Source organism: Tamandua tetradactyla, chromosome 9 (assembly GCF_023851605.1).
Source record: "Tamandua tetradactyla isolate mTamTet1 chromosome 9, mTamTet1.pri, whole genome shotgun sequence".
In the NCBI taxonomy this organism is placed as follows: domain Eukaryota; kingdom Metazoa; phylum Chordata; class Mammalia; order Pilosa; family Myrmecophagidae; genus Tamandua; species Tamandua tetradactyla.
The window spans coordinates 13,031,539-13,052,803 of NC_135335.1; the positions used below are offsets into that span (position 1 = coordinate 13,031,539).

At 38.6% G+C, this 21,265-nt stretch overlaps 1 protein-coding gene across 1 annotated transcript in view; it reads left to right on the forward strand.

Moving 5' to 3' along the window:
• Positions 1–11,166: 11,166 nt before the first annotated feature.
• RAB3IL1 (RAB3A interacting protein like 1) overlaps positions 11,167–21,265 on the forward strand; it is a 36,889-nt gene continuing 26,790 nt past the window's right edge. The window contains exon 1 of the mRNA XM_077116008.1: positions 11,167–11,305. Within this exon, the coding sequence (XP_076972123.1) occupies positions 11,277–11,305 (29 nt within the window). The 5' untranslated portion in view covers positions 11,167–11,276. The remainder of the gene's footprint in view (positions 11,306–21,265) is intronic.

Sequence of the window (21,265 nt, forward strand, 5' to 3'; positions counted from 1 at the left end):
GAATAACCTCCAGGATAACCTCTCAACTCTGTTTGGAATCTCTCAGCCATTGACACTTCATTTTGTCTCATTTCGCTCTTCCCCCTTTTGTTCGAGAAGATTTTCTCAATCCCTTGATGCTGAGTTCCAGCTCACTCTAGGATTTCTGTCCCACATTGCCAGGAAGGTCCACACCCCTGGGAGTCATGTCCCACATAGACAGGGGGAGGGCAGTGAGTTTGCTTGCTGTGTTGGCTGAGAGAGAGAGGCAACAAAAGAAGTTCTCTTGGGGGTAACTCTTAGGCCTAATTTTAAGTAGGCTTAGCCTATCCTTTGCAGGGTTAAGTTTCTTATGAACAAACCTGAAGATTGGGGGCTCAGCCTTTGCTTTGGTTGTCCCCACTGCTTGTGAGATCATCAGTTTCTTGGAATTTTTATTGGTGTTGCTTTGCATCTGTAGATCCATATGGAAAGAATTGACATCTTAACTACATTTAACCTTCCTAGCCATGAGCAGGGTATGTCTTTCCACCTATTTAGATCTTCTTTGATTTCTTTTAGAAATGTTATCTAGTTTTCTGTGTACAGGTCCTTTACATCCTTAGTTAAGTCTATTCCTAGATACTTGATTCTTTGGTTGCTATTCTGAATGGATTTTTTTCCCCTTAATTGTCTCCTCAGGTCTTTGCTTGTGTATAGAAACAATACTGATTTTTGCACATTAATCTTATATCCCAACTCTTTCTTGAATTTATTAGCTCAAGAAGCTTTGTCATAGATTTCTCCAAGTACAGTATCATGTCACCTGCAAATAATAAAAATTTTGCTTCTTCTTTTCCAATTTGGAGGCCTTTTATTTCTTTTTCCTGCTTGATTACTCTAGCTAGAACTTCTAGTACAATGCTGAATAATAGTGGTGACTGAGGGCATCCTTGTCTCATTCCCAATCTTAAGGGGAAGGCTTTCAGTCTCTCACCATTGAGTACAATGCTGGCTATGGGTTTTTCATATATGTCTTTTATTATATTGAGGAAGTTACCTTTGATTCCTACCTTTTGAAATGTTTTTATCAGAAAAAGATGTTGAATTTTGTCTAATGCTTTTTCAGCATCAATCAAGATGATATTATGTGATTTTCCATTTTGACTTGTTAATGTGCTGTATGACATTAATTGATTTTCTTATGTTGAACCATCCTTGCATTCCTGGTATAAACCCTACTTGGTCATGGTCATAATTATTTTAATGTGCTGTTGGATTCTATTTGCTAGTATTTTGTTGAGAAATTTTGCATCTATGTTCATTAGGGAGATTGGCCTGTAGTTTTCATTTCTTATAGCTGGTTTTGGTATTAGAGGGATGTTAGCTTCATAAAATGAGTTAGGTAATGTTCTTTTCCCTCAATTTTTTGGAAGAGGATAAAATGAGTTAGGTAGTGTTCTTTTCTCTCATTTTTTTGGAAGAGTTTGAGCAGGATTTGTGTTAATTCTTTTTGGAATGTTTCATAAAATCCCCCTGTTTCTCCATCTGGCCCTGGGCTTTTCTTTGTAGGAAGATTTTTGATGATCAATTGAATTTTTTTACTTGCAAATAGTTTGTTGAGATCTATTTCTTCTCAAGTCAGTGTAGCTCATCCATGTGTTTATAGGAAATTGTCCATTTCATCTAAGTTGCCTAGTTTGTTGGTATATAACATAGTAACCTCTTCTGATTTTTTTTTTTTATTTCTTAAGGGTCTGTGTTAACGACTCCCCTCTCATTTCTGATTTTGTTTGTTTGCATCTTTTCTCTTTTTTCCTTTGTCAGCCTAACTAGGGGTCCATGGATTTTTATTGATTTTCTCAAAGAACCAGTTTTTGGTTTTATTGATTCTGTTGTTCTTTTGTTTGCCAATTCATTTAATTTTGCTTTAATCTTTGCTATTTCTCGTCTTCTATTTTTGGGGGTTTGTTTGCTGTTTTTTACTTAGCTCCTCCAGGTGAAGAATTAAGTCCTCAATTTTTGCTCTTGCTTCTTTTTTAATATAGGCATTTAGGGTAATAAATTTCTCTCAGCATGCTTTTTTTTTCTTCAGAACTGTGCTTTTTTCTTTTTATTTACATGGGCAGGCACTGGGAACAGAACCCAGGTCTCTGGCACAGCAGGCAAGAACTCTGCTACTGAGCCACCATTGCCTGTCCTCTCAGCATGCTTTTGCTGCATCCTATAACTTGTGATATATTGTATTCTCATTTTCATTCATCTCCAGTTAGTTACCGATTTTGCTAGCAATTTCTATATTGACCCATTGGTTGTTTAAGACAGTATTATTTAATCTCCATATATTTGTGAAAGTTCTGGTTCTTTAGTGGTAATTGGTTTCCAGCTTCATTCCTGTGCTGGTCTGAAAGGAAGTATGCCCCCTAAGAAAAGCCATGTTTTAATATAAATTCCATTTCATAAAGGTAGAATAATCTCTATTCAATACTGTATGTTTGAAACTGTAATGAGATCATCTCCCTGGATGATGTGATTTAGTTAAGAATGGTTGTTAAACTGGATTAGGGGATGACATGTCTCCACCCATTTGAGTGGGTCTTGATTAGTTTCTGAAGTCCTATAAAAGAGGAAACATTTTGGAGAATGAGAGATTCAGAGAGAGTGACACTACAAAGCAGAGAGTTCACCAGCCAGCGACCTTTGGAGATGAAGAAGGAAGATGCCTCCCATGGAGCTTCATGAAATCAGAAGTCAGGAGAGAAAGTTAGCAGATGATGCCACACTCGCCATGTGCCCTTCCAGCTGAGAGAGAAGCCCTGACTGTGTTCGCCATGTGCCTTCTCACTTGAGAGAGAAACCCTGAACTTCATTGGCCTTCTTGAACCAAGGTATCTTTCCCTGGATGCCTTTGATTGGACATTTCTATAGACTTGTTTTAATTGGGACATTTCCTCGGCCTTATAACTGTAAACTAGTAACTCATTAAATTCCCCCTTTTAAAAGCCATCCCGTTTCTGGTATATTGCATTCTGGCAGCTAGCAAACTAGACCAATTCCTTTGTGATCAGATAAAGTATTTTGAATAATTTCAATCTTTTAAAATTTATAAATATCATTTTGTGCCCCAGCATCTGATCTATCTTGGAGAATGTTCCATGAGCACTGGAGAAGAATGTATATCCTGGTGTTTTGGGTGTAATGATCTATATATGTCTGTTAGGTCTAATTCATTTATCAAATTGTTTAAGTTCTCTATTTCCTGTTGATCCTCTGTCTGTTTGTTCTATCTATAAAGGAGAGTGGTGTACTAAGGTCTCTCACTATTATTGTTAAAACATCTATTGCTCCCTTTAAAAAAATTTTTTTTGCTCCCTTCATTTTTGCCTCTGTTTCCTTCATGTACTTTGGAGCTCTTGATTAGGAGCATAAACATTTATGATCGTTATTTCTCCTTGGTGAATTGTGCTTTTTATTAATATGTAGTGTCCTTCTTTGTCTCTTATGATTTCTTTACATTTAAAGTCTATTTTGCCTGATATTAGTATTGCTACTCCTGCTTTCTTTTGTTTTCAGCTTGCATGGAAAGTCTTTTTCCATCCTTTCATTTTCAATCTATTTATACCCTTAGGTCTAAGAGGAATCTCTTCATCTTAAGCAGCATATAGATGGATAATATTTCTTAATCCATTCTGCCAATCTGTGCCTTTTGATTAGTGAGTTTAGCCCATTAACATTCAGTTATTGCTTTAAAGACATTTCTTGAATCCACCATCTTATCCTTTGGATTTTATTTGTCAGGTCTATATATTCTTTTCCCTCTTTCTCTTTTTATCCTTTAAGTTCCCCTTACTGGTATTCTTCAATTTTGTGCCCTCCTCCAGAATTCCCTCTCCTGTATTTTTTTTCAGCTGACAGAACTCCCTTTAGTATTTCTTGTAGTACTATTTTCTTGTTAACAATTTTTTTCAGCATTTGTTTGTCTGTAAAAGCTTTAATCTCTCCCTCACTTTTGAAGGACAATTTAGCTGGGTACAGAATTCTTGGCTAGAAGTCTTTCTCTTTCAGGATCTTAAATATTTCATACCACTGCCTTCTTGCCTACATAATGCCTTTTGGATAGTCTGAACTCAGTCTTAGGTGGTTTCCCTTGTATGTATTAGATCACTTCTCTCTTGCCACTTTCAAGATTTTATGTCCTTGACATCTGACAAACTGATTAGTATGTGTTTTGGAGTAGGCCTTTTTTGGATTTATTCTATTTGGGGTTTGTTGGGGTTCTTTGATCTGCATATTTATATCTTTTATAAGGCTTAGGAAATTTCCCCCCATTATCTCCTCAACTATTCTTCCTAGCTCTTTACTCTTCTCCTTCTGGAACACTAATGATTCTTATATTTGTGCAGTTCATGTGTCCATAGTTTCCCTGAAACCCAATTCAAAATTTTCTCTCTCTCTTTTTTTTTTTTTACCATTTGTTCTTTTGTGCATGTTAATTAAATTGCCCTGTCTTCTAGTTCACTTGTTATTTCTTCTGCCTCTTCAAATCTGCTGTTGTGTGCCTTTAGTATATTTTTTATTTGTTCTACAATATCTTTCATCTCTGTGATAGCTACTATTTTTCTACTTATTCTTTCAAAGTCGTCTTTATGCTCTTCTAGAGTCTTCTTGATCTCCTTTATGTCATTAGCCAACCCATTGAATTTCTTTGGTAGAGTTACATGAACATCTTTGATTAGTGTCTCCTCCAGTGTTCTGATTTGGTCATTAGGCTGGGCTATATCTGTCTGTATCTTCATATGCTTTGTGATTTTCTGTTGGTGTCAAGGCATTTAATTATCTTGATAGTGTTACTTTGGAAGTTGCTTGCCCTCAGTTGTCTAAGGTTTTGTATTTGTGGGATGGGCATGGGGTGGGGCATGGAGTAGGGGTGCTTCACTGGTGCCCTGGAGCATGAGGCACAGAGCTTGGGGTCACAGGGAAGGGCACAGTGGACAGGGGGAGGTGCCATGCAGGCTGGCCTTGAAGTGCAGGGGCAGGGCCCAGCGCAGGGGACATGGCGGCAGAGTGCAGAGAGAGGCAGATCATGGGGGATGTGCAGGTGTGTGAGACATGGGGCCAGAGTGAGGGGGGTCAGGGCACTGGTGTACTGGGAGGTTGGGCGCAGGGAGTGGGAGCATGGGGCACAGGTGCATGGTTGTGGGTGCATGATGCATGAGGCAGTGGAGCACAGACTGTGGGGGTCAGGGTGCAGGTCACAGGGGGGTGTGGCGCAGTGTGTGGGTGTGCACATGAGCATATGAACAGGGTACAAGGGGGGCATAGGTGAGGGGGGGCGGGTCATGGATATGCACATGCATGGGGGTGGGAGGCAGGATGCTGGTGCACAAGTTGCAGAGTAGATGGGGTACCAGGGCGGAGGTGGATGGGAGTGGGTGCATGTGTGCACAAGTGCACGTGTGCATGGGGTGTGAGGGGTGCAGAATGCAAGAGTCAGGGCTAGGTGGGTCATGGGTGCACAGGTTGTAGGCAGATGGAGCACGGGAGGCTCAATGCACGTGTTGGAAGGTCTTTATGAGGAGGAAAATCTCATTTACAGGCTTCTGTGTTCCCCAAGGGAACTCTGAGCAGCAGAGCTGCTGCTGATATCCCAAGCTACCTGGGGGACAGGCACTTCTTTGGGTGCAGCCTTTTGCCCCCTGTGGATTCCCAGTAGAGCCCCGCACCCTGTTCTCTGCATCTCAAGTCTCAGCTTTTTCATCCAGGACCTCCCTATGCGTGTAGAAGACCCCTCAGTTCATTTGCAACCTGAAACTGCTGTCCTCATCATTTTCCTGTCACTCTTCTAGCTGTTCCCTGGAGCAGGGGTGAACTCAGCCTATCCTATTCCACCATCTTCCCAGAAATCTCTCTCTCTCTCTTTTTAAAAAATTTATCCTATTTGTTGAATTTCTTGGATGTGTAGATTCATACTTTTCATCAAATTTGGGAAGTTTTCAGCCATTTTTTCTTCAAGTATGCTTTCTGCCCCTTTCTCTCCCTCTTCTCCTTCTTAGCCTTCTATTTTACATAGAGTAGCATGTTTTATGGGTCACACAGGTCTCACACTTTGCTCCTTTTTTAAATTTTCCTTATTTTTTCTTCTGAGACTAGGTAATCTCCAAAGACCTATCTTTAAGTTTGCCAATTCTTTCTTCTGCCCACTTTTATCTTCTATTGAACCCCTCTAGCAAAATTTTCCTTTCATTACTCTACTTTTTAGCTCCAGAATTTCTACTTGGTTCATTTTTATAATTGCTGTCTCATTGTTGGTCATCTCTGTTTGCTGAGGTATCACTCTCCTGGTTTCCTTTACTTTCCTGATCATATTTAAAGTGGTTGATTTCAGGTCTTAGCCTACTAAGTCAGATGTCTGTGCTTCTTCAGAGACAGTTTTTATTCATTTCTATTTTGACTGTGTATAGCCATAGTTGCCTGTTTCTTTGCATATCTCCTGATTTTTTGTTCTAAATGGACATTTTGAATATTATAATGAGGCAACTCTGGAAGCTAGAGTCTTCCCTCTTTTTGTGTTTTTTGTTGTTGCTGTTGTTTGTTTGTTTCTGTAGCAGTTGTTGTTTGTTTTAGTGACTTTTTTGAATTATTATTATATTTTACTTCCTTTCAAAGAACAAACAAGCATACAAACATTCTTGATATGGTTACAATCAATGGCTCACAATATCATCAAATAGTTGTATATTCATCACCATGATCATTTTTTTTTAACATTTGCATCTCTCCAGCAAAAGAAAGAAAAAAGAAAAAACTCATACATGCCATATCCTTTACCCCTCCCTCTCATTGGACAACTAGTATTTCAAATCTACTCAATTTATTTTAGCCTTTGTTCCCCCTATTATTTATTTCTTAACCATAATTTCTACTCTCTGAATTGTTTTTTAAGGTTTATATTCTTTGCCATGTGTGGCCACTCAAGTCTTTTGTTCATTAGCTTAGTGGTCAGCTGGTGATTCCAAAGCAATTTCCTTAACAACAAAAACCTCCCCATCTTTGCCGATGGATTCTGTAGGTGTATTGGTGTATGCCTTCAACACTCAGCCGGGAAGTTTATAAGTCTGCTTTAACTTTTACTTCTTGCTTGCACAGAGTCTGACGGTCAACCAGAGTTGAGCATTTAGGTCTTCTCAGGTCTTTTTCTGAGCATGTGCCCAGCCCTGCCCACATGCATGGACTTCCTAGATTCCCAGGAATATGTGGGAGCTTTTTAAAGTCCTTATTTCCCGAAGCATCTCATTCCCCAGCTTTCCCACCTAAGCTACTGGTTTGGTTTTTCTACTGTATGCCCCAACTGTTTTCTCTTGCCCCAGGTGGTACCAGTTAATACATTTGCCTTCAGTGTGTTTGACAAATGCTCCATGGGTAAGCCTTTTCAGGCCTGGGAGAGTTCTGAGTTTGGCAAAATAAAATCAAGAGCTATGAAGTGGACCTTCAGGGAGCCATCAGAAAGGTCAAAACAAACAACCACAATTCTTTAAGAATAAGACCCCTTGATTCCCTGTGATTCTAGGAACTTATTCTGGGAATGTGGGTTATTGTCTTTAAGGCTACTGCTGAGATAAGGAGCAGAGGACAGTGTCAGAGTAAGTTAAAATGCCACACATCTCTCTTACTGAGAGTCATTGTTTATTTTCTGATTGTTTGCATGGTTGCTGTAAACTTTTGACTAGTCTCTGAAATTCTGAAAAGGTTGAGCCTGACAGTTTGGTCTGTTTATTAGCTGCTGTTGTGGAAGAATGAACTTTTTGGAGTTCCCTACTCCACCTTTTTGCTGGCATCCCAGTCTTTTTATTTTTTTTTGGCATAAAGGTCCTTTACAGAAAAATAATTACTCGGTATATATAATTTAACATTTTTTAATGTAATGCTGTACCATAAGATTTTTCACTTATTTATAACAGTCCTCATAAATATCCATTGTAATAGTTCATTTGACAAATATTTATTGGGCATCTTTTACCTGGTAGTCACTCTTCAAAGCACTATGTATGCAGCAGTGAGCAAACAAAGGCCCTGCTCTTACGGAGTTTAGATTCTGGAAGGGGACACAAATAAGAGACACTAAATAAATTAAAAGAGAGTAGAATAGAATGTTAGATAGTAAAATATATCATCTTCTAGGATGTTTTTCTAGTCCATCAACATTATGTCTCTAAGAGCCACCTGTCTTATATGTAGCTGGAATTCATTTGCTTTCACCACTGTGTAATATTCCATTGTATGAACATAACTGTGATTGCCTGAAAGATATCTCCCAAACACATCAGGCCTCAAGCTCTGGAACTGGTCAATGTTAGCATATGTAGAAACAAGGGTCTTTGAGGTATGATTAAGGTAAGGATCTTGAGATGGGAAGATTATTTTGGAATATTGGGGTTAGCCCTAAATGCAACCTCATGTATCCTTATGAGAGGGACCCAGAGGGTGATTGGACACAGACAACAGAGGATAAAGTGAAGATTGAAGAAGAGACAGGAGTGAAGCGGCTCTAAGCCCAGGAATGCCAGCAGCCACTGGAAGCAAGAAGAAGCGAGGGATGGATTCTCTTTGGAGCCTCCGGCAGGGGCATGACCCCGATGACATTTTTATTTTGGACACAGTGATACTGACTTCAGACTTCTGGTCTCCCAAATGGTAAGCAAATAAATTCCCGTTGTTTTACGTCACTCAGTTTGTGTTAATTTGTACAATAGCCATAGGGAGCTATCTTCGTTGGTCTGACCTGCTATCACGAATACCGTACAATGGGTTGCTATAAACAATGGAAATTTATTGACTCCCAGTTTTGAGGCTAGTGGTCCCAAATCAAGGTATGCACAAGGCTTGCTCCCCACCCCTCCCCTCGCCTGAAAACTGTTGTTTCTGGACCCCGACCATCCTCAGGGTTCCTTGGTTTATTTTTCTGCCTCCCATCACATGGCAATGTCCTCTCTTTCTAGCTCCTGTGGCCTCCATGGTCTCTTTATAAGGCATCCAATGATCTGGACTAAATCCCACCTGGTTCAGTTCTCCAATCCCTTAACTAAACATAACATCTGCAAAAGGCTTTATTTAAAATGGGTTCACACCCAGGGGGGTTCAGATTAAGATTAAAAACACTTGTTGGGATACATAATTCAGAAACTAATACATATTTGGGACCAAGAGTGGGATGCTCAACGCTGTGAATGGAATTATCAGCCCTGAATTATAGATTTAAATGTGGTTAAAGGGGGAAACTGTAGGTTATATATGTTACTAGAATTAAAATAAAAAAAAACATATGACCATGCAACACAAATAGTGAGACCTATGTAAACGATGGACTATAGTTAACAGTACAATTATTTAAATGTTTTTTTATGACTGGTAGCCAATGTACCACACTAATGCAAGGCATTAATAATAGGATGGCATGTGGGATATTTTATGCATTTTATGCATGATATTTTCTTTTTTTTATTAATTTTTTTTTAACATGGGCAGACACCGGGAATCGAACCCAGGTCTCTGGCATGGCAGGTGAGAACTCTGCCAGTGAGCCACGGTGGCCCGCCCTTTATTAATTTTTTCATTTTTTTAAAATACCAAACAAACACAAATATTCATAAATTTTGATCATTTTGTTCTACATATATAATCAGTAATTCACAATGTCATCACATAGTTGCATATTCAGCATCATGATCATTTCTTGGAACATTTGTTATGCATGATATTTTGGTAAACCTACAACTTCTCTAACAAAGAAATATGTTGTTGTATCAAACACCCAAAATGTGGAAGTGGCTTTGGAATTGGGTAATGGCTAGAGGCTGGAAGAATCTTGTCAAGCCTGATAGAAAAGCCCAGATTGCTTGGAAGAAACGGTATCCAAGTGTTAGAGACCCTGCCAGGTAAGGGGCTCAGATGGAAAAGAGGTCAATATTATTGGAAACTGGAGGAAAGGAGATCCTTGCTATGTGGTGGCAGAAAGCCTGGCCAAATTATATGCTACAGTCATGAGGAAAGCAGAACTTGGCAGTGGTGAATTTAGATATTTAGCTGAGGACATTTCCAAGAAAAGCATTGAAGATGTGGTCTTGATTCTTCTTGCTTCTTTCTTCTTTCAAGAAGAAAGGCAGAAATTCAAAGAAAGAGCTGTTAAACCAAAAGGAACCAACACATGATGACTTGGGAAAATTTCAGAGAACGTGAGCTGCAAAAGATGCCAAAATCAGGAGAGTCACCATTAGGGAAGTAGGCTCTGAAGGAAAGGTCAAGGGTGTGGCTGGAAAGCTAATGCTGAGGGGATTAGATGTGTGTCTCCTGGACCTGCTCAACCATCTCTGCAGAAGGCAGGAATGGAGGCGGGATGGTCCAGGAAAGAGGGTAGAAGACTATCTTGTCTAAAGGTGTGAATCCCTGTGATTGCACAGAAGACCCTCAGGTTTTGGGTAGTTACATATAGAGAAGCAATACCAGCTTGGACTGAAAGGGACAAAAATGAAATAATGAAAGGCTGTTGGGCTCCTAAAATTCTACAGGCAGCGAATAGGCTGGTAAAATGATCCACTGCCAACGTGTGCTACCTTTCAAGAAAAAAGGAGCAGTGACTCCAAGAGCAGAAACGTGCTGCGGTCTCAGACCCAGAGGCTGGATCTTCAGGCTGCACCGGATTTATTCCCAGGACTTGGAACCTGATGACTTTTTTCTTCCATCCATTTTCTCCCTTTTGGAATGGGAGTGTCTAAGCTGCTATGCTATGCCTGTCTCACCATCGTATTTTGGGAACAGATAACTTGTTTTCTGGTTTCACAGGCCCAGAGATGGAGAGAAATTTTGCCCTAAGGTGGATCATACCCACCAGACCTGTTTTAGATTACTTGCATGATGAGATTTGAGATTTTAAGCTCATGATATTCACATTCTATTTTGGACTTGATTTGATGCTTGTAATGGGACGAGACTTTTAGGGGTCAATGTATTTTGCATATAGGACAGATGTGAAGCTTTTGGGGCTAGGGCAGACTTATGATTGCTGAAAATGTCCCACCCTACCCCCAAGATATCAGGTCCTAATCCTTGGGACCTATAAATGCCCTATATGGAAACAGTATTTGAGATTTAATTAAGGTCAGGCTCCTGTGATGGGGATATTATTTGGGATTATCAGGATTGGCCATAAATACAATCAAATGTGTCTTTATAAAAGGAAGAGGAAGACTTGACACAGACAAAAGAAGAGAAGGTGATGTAAAGACTGAGGCAAGGATTGGAGTGATGGGGCCACAAGTCAAGGAATGCCAGCAGCCCCCCGAAACTGGAAGAGGTAAGGAATGGATTCTCTCCAAGAGCCTTTGGAGGGTGCACAGCCCTGATTTTCTGTTTCTTTAATCCATCTTGTTGAACACTATATCATGAACAAATCTCTGTGTCAATGGTTACACTTCCGTAGTGTCATTTACACTTCTATAGTGGCTGTACAATAATTCAGTGTGTCAATTACTAGAATATATTCAACCAGTCCCTGCGGTTGAATCTTTATTTCCAACATTTTGTCTTTGCAAAGGATGTTGATTTTAATGACAGTTAACGCATAAGGCTGTTTACTCTGCATGACCCACATTTAATGCCTCCAACCACCCTTGAGGCAGGTGTTGATTTATTCCTGCTTTACAGATGAGAACCTTGGGGCACAGGGAAGTTAAATAGTTGCTGCAGAACACAGGAGCTAGGAATGGAATCCAGGGGGTGGGCCCTGAACCTGGGCTGCTGCTCTGCATTGAGAAGTGCCCTCTGTTGCTTCCTTTGGATAAATCCCCACCAAAAAGTTGCCTAGTGAAAGGGGATATGCCTTGTATCTGATGGGTCATCTCTGGTGGGATCGGACCTTCTGAGCAGGTCCAACTCTGATGATCTCAGCACTGGACATACTCGGGCACATGTCCACACATCCACCTCTAAACACAGATGGGCTCACCCACCTGGAGTGTATTTCCATGAGCCCACCTTCCAGGAAAGGACGCCCAAGGATATTCTGCTCCACTGCAGCCAGCTACTTAGAAAGTGTCTGTTTTCAGACACATTCAGGAGTCAGCAAGATTTTCTGTAAAGGGCCACATAGTAAATAGTTTAGGCTTTGCTGGCCACAAAACTCCCAGCAGAACAACCATCTGTAGCAGAAGCTGTTGGTGTCCTATCTGTGTCCCCTGAGCATTCATTCTAGATCAGGAAGGCTGCTTCTGCTATCTGTGAACATGGAGTCTCTGCTTCAGGGCTTTTGTTACCTGGCTGTGGGAGCACTCTTAGCCAGCACACCAACAAACTGGCAGGGCCAGAAGGTAATACCCCAGAAACAGCCCTTAGCTAATGCAGGATGGAGAGCTGCTCTAGAAATACCCAGCTACCTCAGCCTTTATGGGGATGTTCCAACTGCACCCAGAGGTCCCAAGGGAGCGAGCTCCAGTTGCCCACAGTGGAAACTGGCTTGGTAATGCACTCTTCTAAGCTACTTGCTCCAGATCCTCATCTCAAGCTTGTTAAAGGATTTATTGGCATATATAATTGGAAAATCCAGAGGTAGTGTGATTGAGTGAATACAGAATACCATCAAGAACCCGGTTCTTTTCTCCTCTCCTCACTTTTTTTTTTATCAAAACACTTTTGATATTTGATTTTGGGTCAGCGATAGCAATTTCAGACTTCTGGCCTCCAGGACAGAGAAAATAAAGTTCTGTTGTTTTAAGCAGTGCCATTAGTGGTATCTGTTATAGCAGCTGTAAGAAACTGATACATAAACACAGTGCATTTATCCAGTTCGTGCTCGCTGGACATTTGGATTGCTCACTGCTTGTTATTATTATGAACAGTCTCTTGTGCATTTTACACTTGACAGAGCTTTTCTAGGGTCTATACCTGGAAGTAGAACTGCTTAGTTATAGCATATCCAAATGTTCATTTTGGCCAGGGAATTCCTGATATTTTACCAAAGTGTTTGCACCAATTAACACTCCTGTCAGCACTCTAGTTCCCATTAATCCACATCTGGCACATCATTTATTATCAGATTTGAAAGGTTATGCCAGTTGAATGAGTGTAAAATGGCATCTCCCTGTGGTTTTACTTTGCATTTCCCTGATTGCAAATGTGCTTTTGAGCTTAAGCATTTTTTCAAAACTTTATTGGCCATTTGTAATTCCTCTTCTGTAAAACTCATATTGCTGTCTTTGACTGTTTTTCTAGTGATTTATATCTTTTTAATCAACTTGTAGTTCTTTGTATATTCTAGATACAAAACTTGTATTTGGTTGTGACATCTTTTTATTGTATTATAGGTCTTTTGATGAAAAGAAGTTCTCAATTTTAGTGTAGTTGAATTGATCAATCTTTTATTTTCTGGTTAGCACTTTTTATAGCTTATTTAAAGCAATGCTACCCTTCCTTGAGAATAAAAACCTCCTGGAATTTTTATTGCAATTGTATTGAATCCACAGACCCCATTGGAGAGAATTGACATCTTTATTAAGTATACAGTTTTATAATTTATATCAACTTTGATGTTTATAGAATTATAATCATTTAGATTATACATAATAATTTAGGTTTTGTGATTAAACTTTCATAATTTATATCCAGACTTAAAACTCTCTCCATAATCTGGGACATCTGTTGTTAGATTTATTCAAAGCATTTATTTTTATTTTTTATTGTGTTATTAATGGTGAAATATACCATATATACAAAGAAAAGAAAGAAAAACTAATAATTTTCAAAGTACACTTCAACAAGTAGTTACAAAACAGATTTCAGAGTTTGTTATGGGCTCCCATTCCACTATTTCAGATTTTTCATTCTATCTGCTTTAAAACAGTTGGAAGCTAAAAGAAATAGCAATATAATGATTCAGCAGTCACACTTGTTTATTAAATCTCATTTTCTCTGTTATACCTCCTCCTTCTCCTTTGAGCCTTCTCCCAATCTTTAGGGATCTTTGGGCAATGCCCATTCTGCCTTTTCATGTTGGGGAGAGGTGTCGATACTAAAGGACAGGACAATATAATCAGTTTATAATCTTGGAGAGGCGGGTCCCTCTGGGTTTCAGGATTTGTCTGGCCTACAAACCCTTTGTAAATTGTAAGTTCCAGGAAAGCAAACTCAGTGCATTAAACTTTTGCAAAGCCTCAGTTTGAGCCTTAGGTGTTCTAAAGAGCCAACAGGAGTGATGTTGATTGGGGCTTAGCAAATCATAGCAATTAGCACTATCTAACTGAAGCTTGCATAAGAGCAGCCTCCAAAACAGCCTCTCGACTCTGATCTCTTTTAGCCACTGATGCCTTATTTTATTATACTTCCCGTGGTGCTAGGGCCAGACTCATGCCTGAGCGTCATGTCCCACATTGTCAGTGAAATTTTCACCCCTGAATGTCATGTCCCACATAAGGGGAGAGGTAATGATTTTCCTTGCAGAGCAGACCTTTGAGAGAGAGACCACACCTGAGTAGCGAAGAGGCTTCCTGGAAGCAACTCTTAGGCCTTGTTATAGGTAGTTTTAGCTTCTCCACTACAGAAATGAGTTTTATAAATCAGTCCTCAAAATCCAGGGTTGGCCTATTTTCTTGGGAGTCCCCAGTGGTTGAGAGAATACCCAGGGTTTCCCAGACAGGAAAGTTTAATGGCTCCATTTTTTTCCTTTAGACCCTCAAAGGACTCTACCAACACTTAAAAAAAAATTTTTTTTAAAATATTTTACTGCTAAATCTTCACACACATGCAATCCATACATGGTGTACAATCACTGGCTCACAATGTCATCACATAGTCGTGTCTTCATCATCATGATACATTTTTAGAACATTTGCATCACTCCAGAAAAAGAAATAAAAAGGAAAAAGATAAAACTTAAACATGCCATTACCTGTACTCCTCCCTCTCATTGACCACTAGTATTTCCATCTACCCAATTTAGTTTACCCTTTGTCACCCCTATTATTTATTTATCTTTTATCCATATTTTTAACTCATCTGTCCATACCCTGGATAAAAGGAACATCAGACACAGGTTTTCACAATCACACAGTCACGTTGTAAAAGCTATATAGCTGTGCAGTCATCTTCAAGAATCAGGGCTACTGGAACACAGCTCAACAGTTTCAGGTACTTCCCTCCAGCCACTTCAATACACCATAAACTAAAAAGGGGATATCTATATAATGTCTATCAATGCTTTTTAATTATTTGCCCACCATAGTCTGAGATGTATCCTGGTATTACATTAAGCTATATAGAATTACAAGGCCTCATTCCTGTTCTGGACTCCAGGAGCTTGGGTTGCTTAAATGAGCTATCCAGACAGGTCAATTTAGGTTGTGTGTTACAGAAAATTTAAGTTCCAGACATAATGCACCCTCTGCCTTTGGTCTCATACAGTAGGTGAAGGTCTAGAGTACACACACTGTCATCTTTTACCCTGCATTCTGATTTACCTTTGTCCCAGCCAGACTGACTTTGTTTTTATCTCACATTGCCTGATCCCTTTTTTGGTTACTTTAATTGTTATTGTATATAGTTATGCTAACTTTCAGGGCTGCAGCACTCCATTTGGGATCTTAGGTGTCACAGAGTTACTGAAAGGCCCAGGGAAATACCAGCTGCTCCAGGTACAGCTCAGTATCTCAGAAACTAGAAATACACTTACAACTTCAGACTAAGTGTGGCTGCTATAAGGACTTACAATATAAGCCCCAATTTTTTTTTTTGGTAGAAAGGGTTTATTTTTTTATTTTTAATTTTTTTTAAATACTAAAAAACACCAAACAAACGCAAACACTCTTAACTTTTGATCATTCCGTTCTACATATATAATCAGTAATTCACAATATCGTCACATAGTTGCATATTCATCATCATGATCATTTCTTGGAACATTTGCATATATTCAGAAAAAGAAATAAAAAGACAACAGAAAAAAATTCATACATACCACACCCCTTACCCCTCCCCCTCACCAATCACCAGCATTTCAATCTAACTTTATTTTAACATTTGTTCCCATTATTCATCTTTATTCCATATGTTTTACTCGTCTGTTGACAAGGTAGATAAAAGGAACATCAGACACAAGGTTTTCACAATCACACAGTCACACTGTGAAAGCTGTATCATTATACAATCTTCTTCAAGAAACATGGCTACTGGAACACAGCTCTACATTTTCAGGCAGTTCCCTCCAGCCTCTCCATTACATCTTGACTAACAAGGTGATGTCTACTTAATGCATAAGAATAACCTCCAGGATGACTTCTCGACTCTGGAATCTCTCAGCCATGGACACTTATTTTGTCTCATTTCACTCTTCCCCCTTTTGGTCGAGAAGGTTTTCTCAATCCCTTGATGCTGAGTCTCAGCTTATTCTAGGGTTTTTCTCAATCCCTTGATGCTGAGTCTCAGCTTATTCTAGGGTTTTTCTCAATTCTTTGATGCTGAGTCTCAGCTCATTCCAGGATTTCTGTCCCACGTTGCCAGGAAGGTCCGCACCTCTGGAATGGCTGTTCTTCATGGTACTACACTGCCATTGTCTGGTGGTTTTGCTTTGCTTTTGTACTTGAAATACCATTTCCCTTTCTCCTGGGTTGGAATCTGTTTTGTTTCTCTGTCTCCTTTCTCTCTCAGGGTTTGCTCTCCTGTTTTGGTGGAAGTCATCCTATACTAGTTCCAAAGTTGAAAGTGGTGGCACAGTGGTGAATGGTATGGTGATAACAGTTTTCATGTGCCAGCCTCTCAACGCTCAGCCCCAGTCTGGACTGTTTGCCCTCTGCCTTCCCTCCCTACCATCCTGAAGGTTTCCTTCCTATTAGGATATCAGTCATACTGGATAAAGAGTCCAACCTTCTCCAATATGACCTCATTTCAATTTGCTGATTGCATTTGTAATGACCCTAGAAGGCCACATTCTGAGGTACGAGGGATTAGGAATTCAATATATCTTTTTGGGGGTCACAATTCAACCCATAACAAACTCTAAGTATTTTAAATTCCATTATGATTTCTTGTTTACCAATGAACAATTTAGAAGGGTGCTTTAAAATTTCCAAATTAATTTCTCTTTTTGATAGTGAATTCTAACTTAATTACGTTGTGGTCCAAGCATGTGGTCTGTATCATTGCTATTCATAATGTGAGCCAGTGCTTGTCTGCAAAAGGGTTATTACCAATTCCCACATGACGTACAGCTGGAGACAGAATGCTGATCAACTATATCAGTAAGCATACTCTTTAGTTTAGCTAAATTGTTGTCATAGCAAGATCTTATAGAAATGTTCTAGTTTGCTAGCTGCCGGAATGCAGTATACCAGAAATGGAATGGCTTTTAAAAAGAGGAATTTAATAAGTTGCTAGTTTACAATTCTAAGGCCGAGAAAATGTCCCAATTAAAACAAGTCTATAGAAATGTCCAATCAAAGGCATCCAGGGAAAGATACCTTGGTTCAAGGAGGCCAATGAAGTTCAGGGTTTCTCTCTCAAGTGAGAAGGCACATGGTGAATACGGTGTCACCTGCTAGCTTCTTCTCCTGGCTTCCTATTTCATGAAGCTCCCTGGGAGGCATTTTCCTTTTTCATCTCCAGAGGTCACTGGCTGGTGGACTCTGCTTCTCGTGGCTATGTTGTTCTGCTCTGCTCTCTCTGAATCTCCTTCATTCTCCAAAATGTTTCCTCTTTTATAGGACTCCAATAAACCAATCAAGACCCACCCAAATGGGTGGAGACATGTTGTCAGCTAATCCAGTTTAACAACCACTCTTGACTAAATCACATCATCCAGGGAGATGAGCTGATTACAATTTCAAACATACAGTATTGAATAGGGATAATTCTACCTTTATGAAATGGAATTTTGACAAGAAATAAGCAGAATGTTAAATGACATTCTATTGCAACCTCCTTATCTTATCATGAATGGCACTTTGAGGAGCACTGGCTTAAATGAAATCAACCTTTGGTAGTAAATGGCCAATTTTTAAAATGTCCCCTGGTACCGAGTAGAATGTGTATTCCTTACTCACAGAGTAAGAATTCTGCTTATATTCGTGATCAAACTTGTTAATTATGTTGTTCACATCTTCTATATCTTCACTAAATTTTTTTGCCTCCTTGGCCCACTCATAAATGAGAGAGTTTTGTTCAAACTTCCCATCATAATGATAGATTTGTCTAATTTCCTCCTGTAGCTTTAGTCATTTTTACTTTAAATATTTTAGACTATTTTATTAGGCCCCTATTAATTTAGAATTCTTATATCTCTCTGGTGAATTTAACTTTTATTTTATTTTATTTAACATTATCACCACCATTTATTATTATTGAATAGTGACCAAATCTATCTCTAGTAATGTTGTTGTTTGTCTTAAAGTTCAGTTTTTTATATGAAGTTTCTTTTGTGCTGTATTTTTCTGGTTTATCTTTTTCAATTTCAATATCTATATCCTTTCCATATCTTTATGCTTAGGTGTGTTGCAAATATTTCTTTGTTTTTAAATTAAATTTTGCTTGTTTGATTGCTTAATCCTATCTGACAGTGTTTTTTAATTGGCAAATTTAGTCCATTACATTTATCAGTGATCTAGGAAGACCTCGTTTTTAATCTATTAATTTTTAAGTTTTATTTGTCTCACTTTTACTATGCTTTTCCTCCTCATTTCTGCCCCTTTTTAATTTAGTTGTTATTTTCTTATTCTACTTTTGTTCTTTTTACTGGATTGGAAATCATACACTCTATTTTAATTCTTTTATTAGACATTTTACCATGCATATTTAACTTAGCAAAGACTAAAGTTAAATATCTTAAGCTGTATCACCAAAAGAAAAAATAAAGAAAGAAAGAAAAAGAATCATTTGAGGTGTAACATCCCCTTTCCAATTTAAAAAGTGTTATTTTTCATTGCTTTAATATTCTACTTCTCTCTCCTTTTTAACTGTACAAATTAGATGTTATTATAATTTATAAAGACATTTGTTAAGGTTTACTTCCATGTTTTTCTTTTGATTTGCTCACATTCCTTCCTGCATCTAAGATTTCTAGGATCATTTTCCCTTTTCCTATATACATCCTTTATGGATTTCCATTAAAAAAAGACCTCTTGATAATAAAAAACATCAGTTATTGTTTAGCTGTGAAGTTCCCTTTTTAAAATTTCACTCTGACTCTTGAAAAATTATTATTTTTTTTGCCAGGGGCTGAAATTTATTTGAAAATTTACAGCAGGTTTCTCCATTTTGACATGAGCTGAGTCCAACCAAAACAAAAGTCACCCTTGAGATAATAATTATTCTTTCATCAAATATTTTTGGACTTTTTTAAAATTAATTTTTAATTTTTTTTAAATACCAAAACCTCCACAAACATTCTTAACTTTTGATCGTTCTGTTCTACATATATAATCAGTACTTCACAATATCATCACATAGCTGCATATTCATCATCTTGATCATTTCTTAGAACACTTGCATCTATTCAGAAAAAGAAATAAAAAGACAACAGAAAAAATTCATACATATCATACCCCTTACCCCTCCCCTTCGTTGATCACCAGAATTTTGATCTAAATTTCTTTTAACATTTGTTCCCCTTATTATTTATTTGTATCCCATATGCTTTACTCGTCTGTTGACAAGGTAGATAAAAGGAGCATCAGATACAAGGTTTTCACAATCACACAGTCACATTGCGAAAGCTATTCAATCATCTTCAAGAAACATGGCTACTGGAACACAGCTCTACATTTTCAGGCAGTTCCCTCCAGACTCTCCATTACATCTTGGATAACAAGGTGATATCTATTTAATGCGTAAGAATAACCTCCAGGATAACCTCTTGACTCTATTTGGAATCTCTCAGTCATTGACATTTTATTTTGTCTCCTTTCATTCTTCCCCCTTTTGGTCAAGAAGGTTGGAAAATAAATTTTGTGGTACACAATTCTAGAACAACAAGCATTTTCTCTCATTCCACTGTCTTCTCATCTCCATTGTGATAAATGAGAGGTCTGCTGTCAGTCTAAGCAATCTTCTCTTTTCTACCTGGCTGCTAATGAGATGGTCTCTTTTTCTTTAGTGTTTCTCAATGTGACTAGGATAGGCCTAAAATAGATTTATTTTTAAATTTTCTTCTCTAGGGCACAATAAGCTTTTTCAATTTGTGGATTTATATTTTTATTCAGTTCTGAAAAATTCATTGTTTTAGCTCTTCAAATATTACCTTCTTCTCTATTCTTTATTTTCCATTCTCGGGTCTCATAGACCTACTAGGTCTATGCTCTAACCCGCCCCCTTTCACTTCTTTTACAAATTTCCCATCTATGTATCTGCTCTCTGTGCTGCTTTCTGATTCATTCTCTAGATATATCTTCCAGGGCTCTAATTCTCTCTTTAGCTATGTCTAAACTGAAGTTTTACCCATCCCTTGTCTTTTTATTTCCATATAATATATATTTCATTTCTAAAAGTTTCATTTGTTCTTTTTTTTTTAACTATGCTTGGGTCTCCTTGATAATTCTGTTGTTTATTCATCTTGTTTCATACATAATTCCATATTGTGTTCCCTAAGCCCCGCAGCTGGACTCCTTACATCTAAATCTGCTCTGTTGTTTCTGCTGATTCTCATTCTAATGGTGAGCCTCCATATGTGCTGGTAATCTCTGATTATGAGCTCATACTTCCATATTAACTAGTGGGAATCTTGCAAACCTAAGTTAGGAGGGTCTCAATGTCTTCCCGAGTCCTTATTTCTCTCATGCTTGTACCTGTCACACAATGTTGTAAAGAGATATCTGAATTCCTCCAACATACTCCTCCCAAACTGTATACTTTATTAGTACAGAAATTTTGTCTGTCTTGTTCATTAATATATCATCAGTACCTAGCATATAGTAGATGCTTATTATTTATTTGTTAAATGAATGAACAATTTGTGCCAGTTCAAAACTGTTGTGTGCCCCAGAAAAGCCATGCTCTTTAATCCTCACTCAATATTGTTGGGTGGGATTCTCTCTGATTGAGTTGTTTCCATGGATTGTGACCTACCCAGTTGTGGGTGGGGCCTTTTGATTAGGTAGTTTCCATGGAGATGCATCTTCATTCATTCATGGTGGGGTCACTTACTGGAGTCCTTTTAGAGGGAACCATTTTGGAAAAAGCTTCAGTGAGGACAGAGCCCACACAGCCAAAGACCTTTGGAGACTCAGAAAGAAAATGGCCCCAGGGAAACCATTTGAAGAAGCTGGTAGAGAAAGCTAGC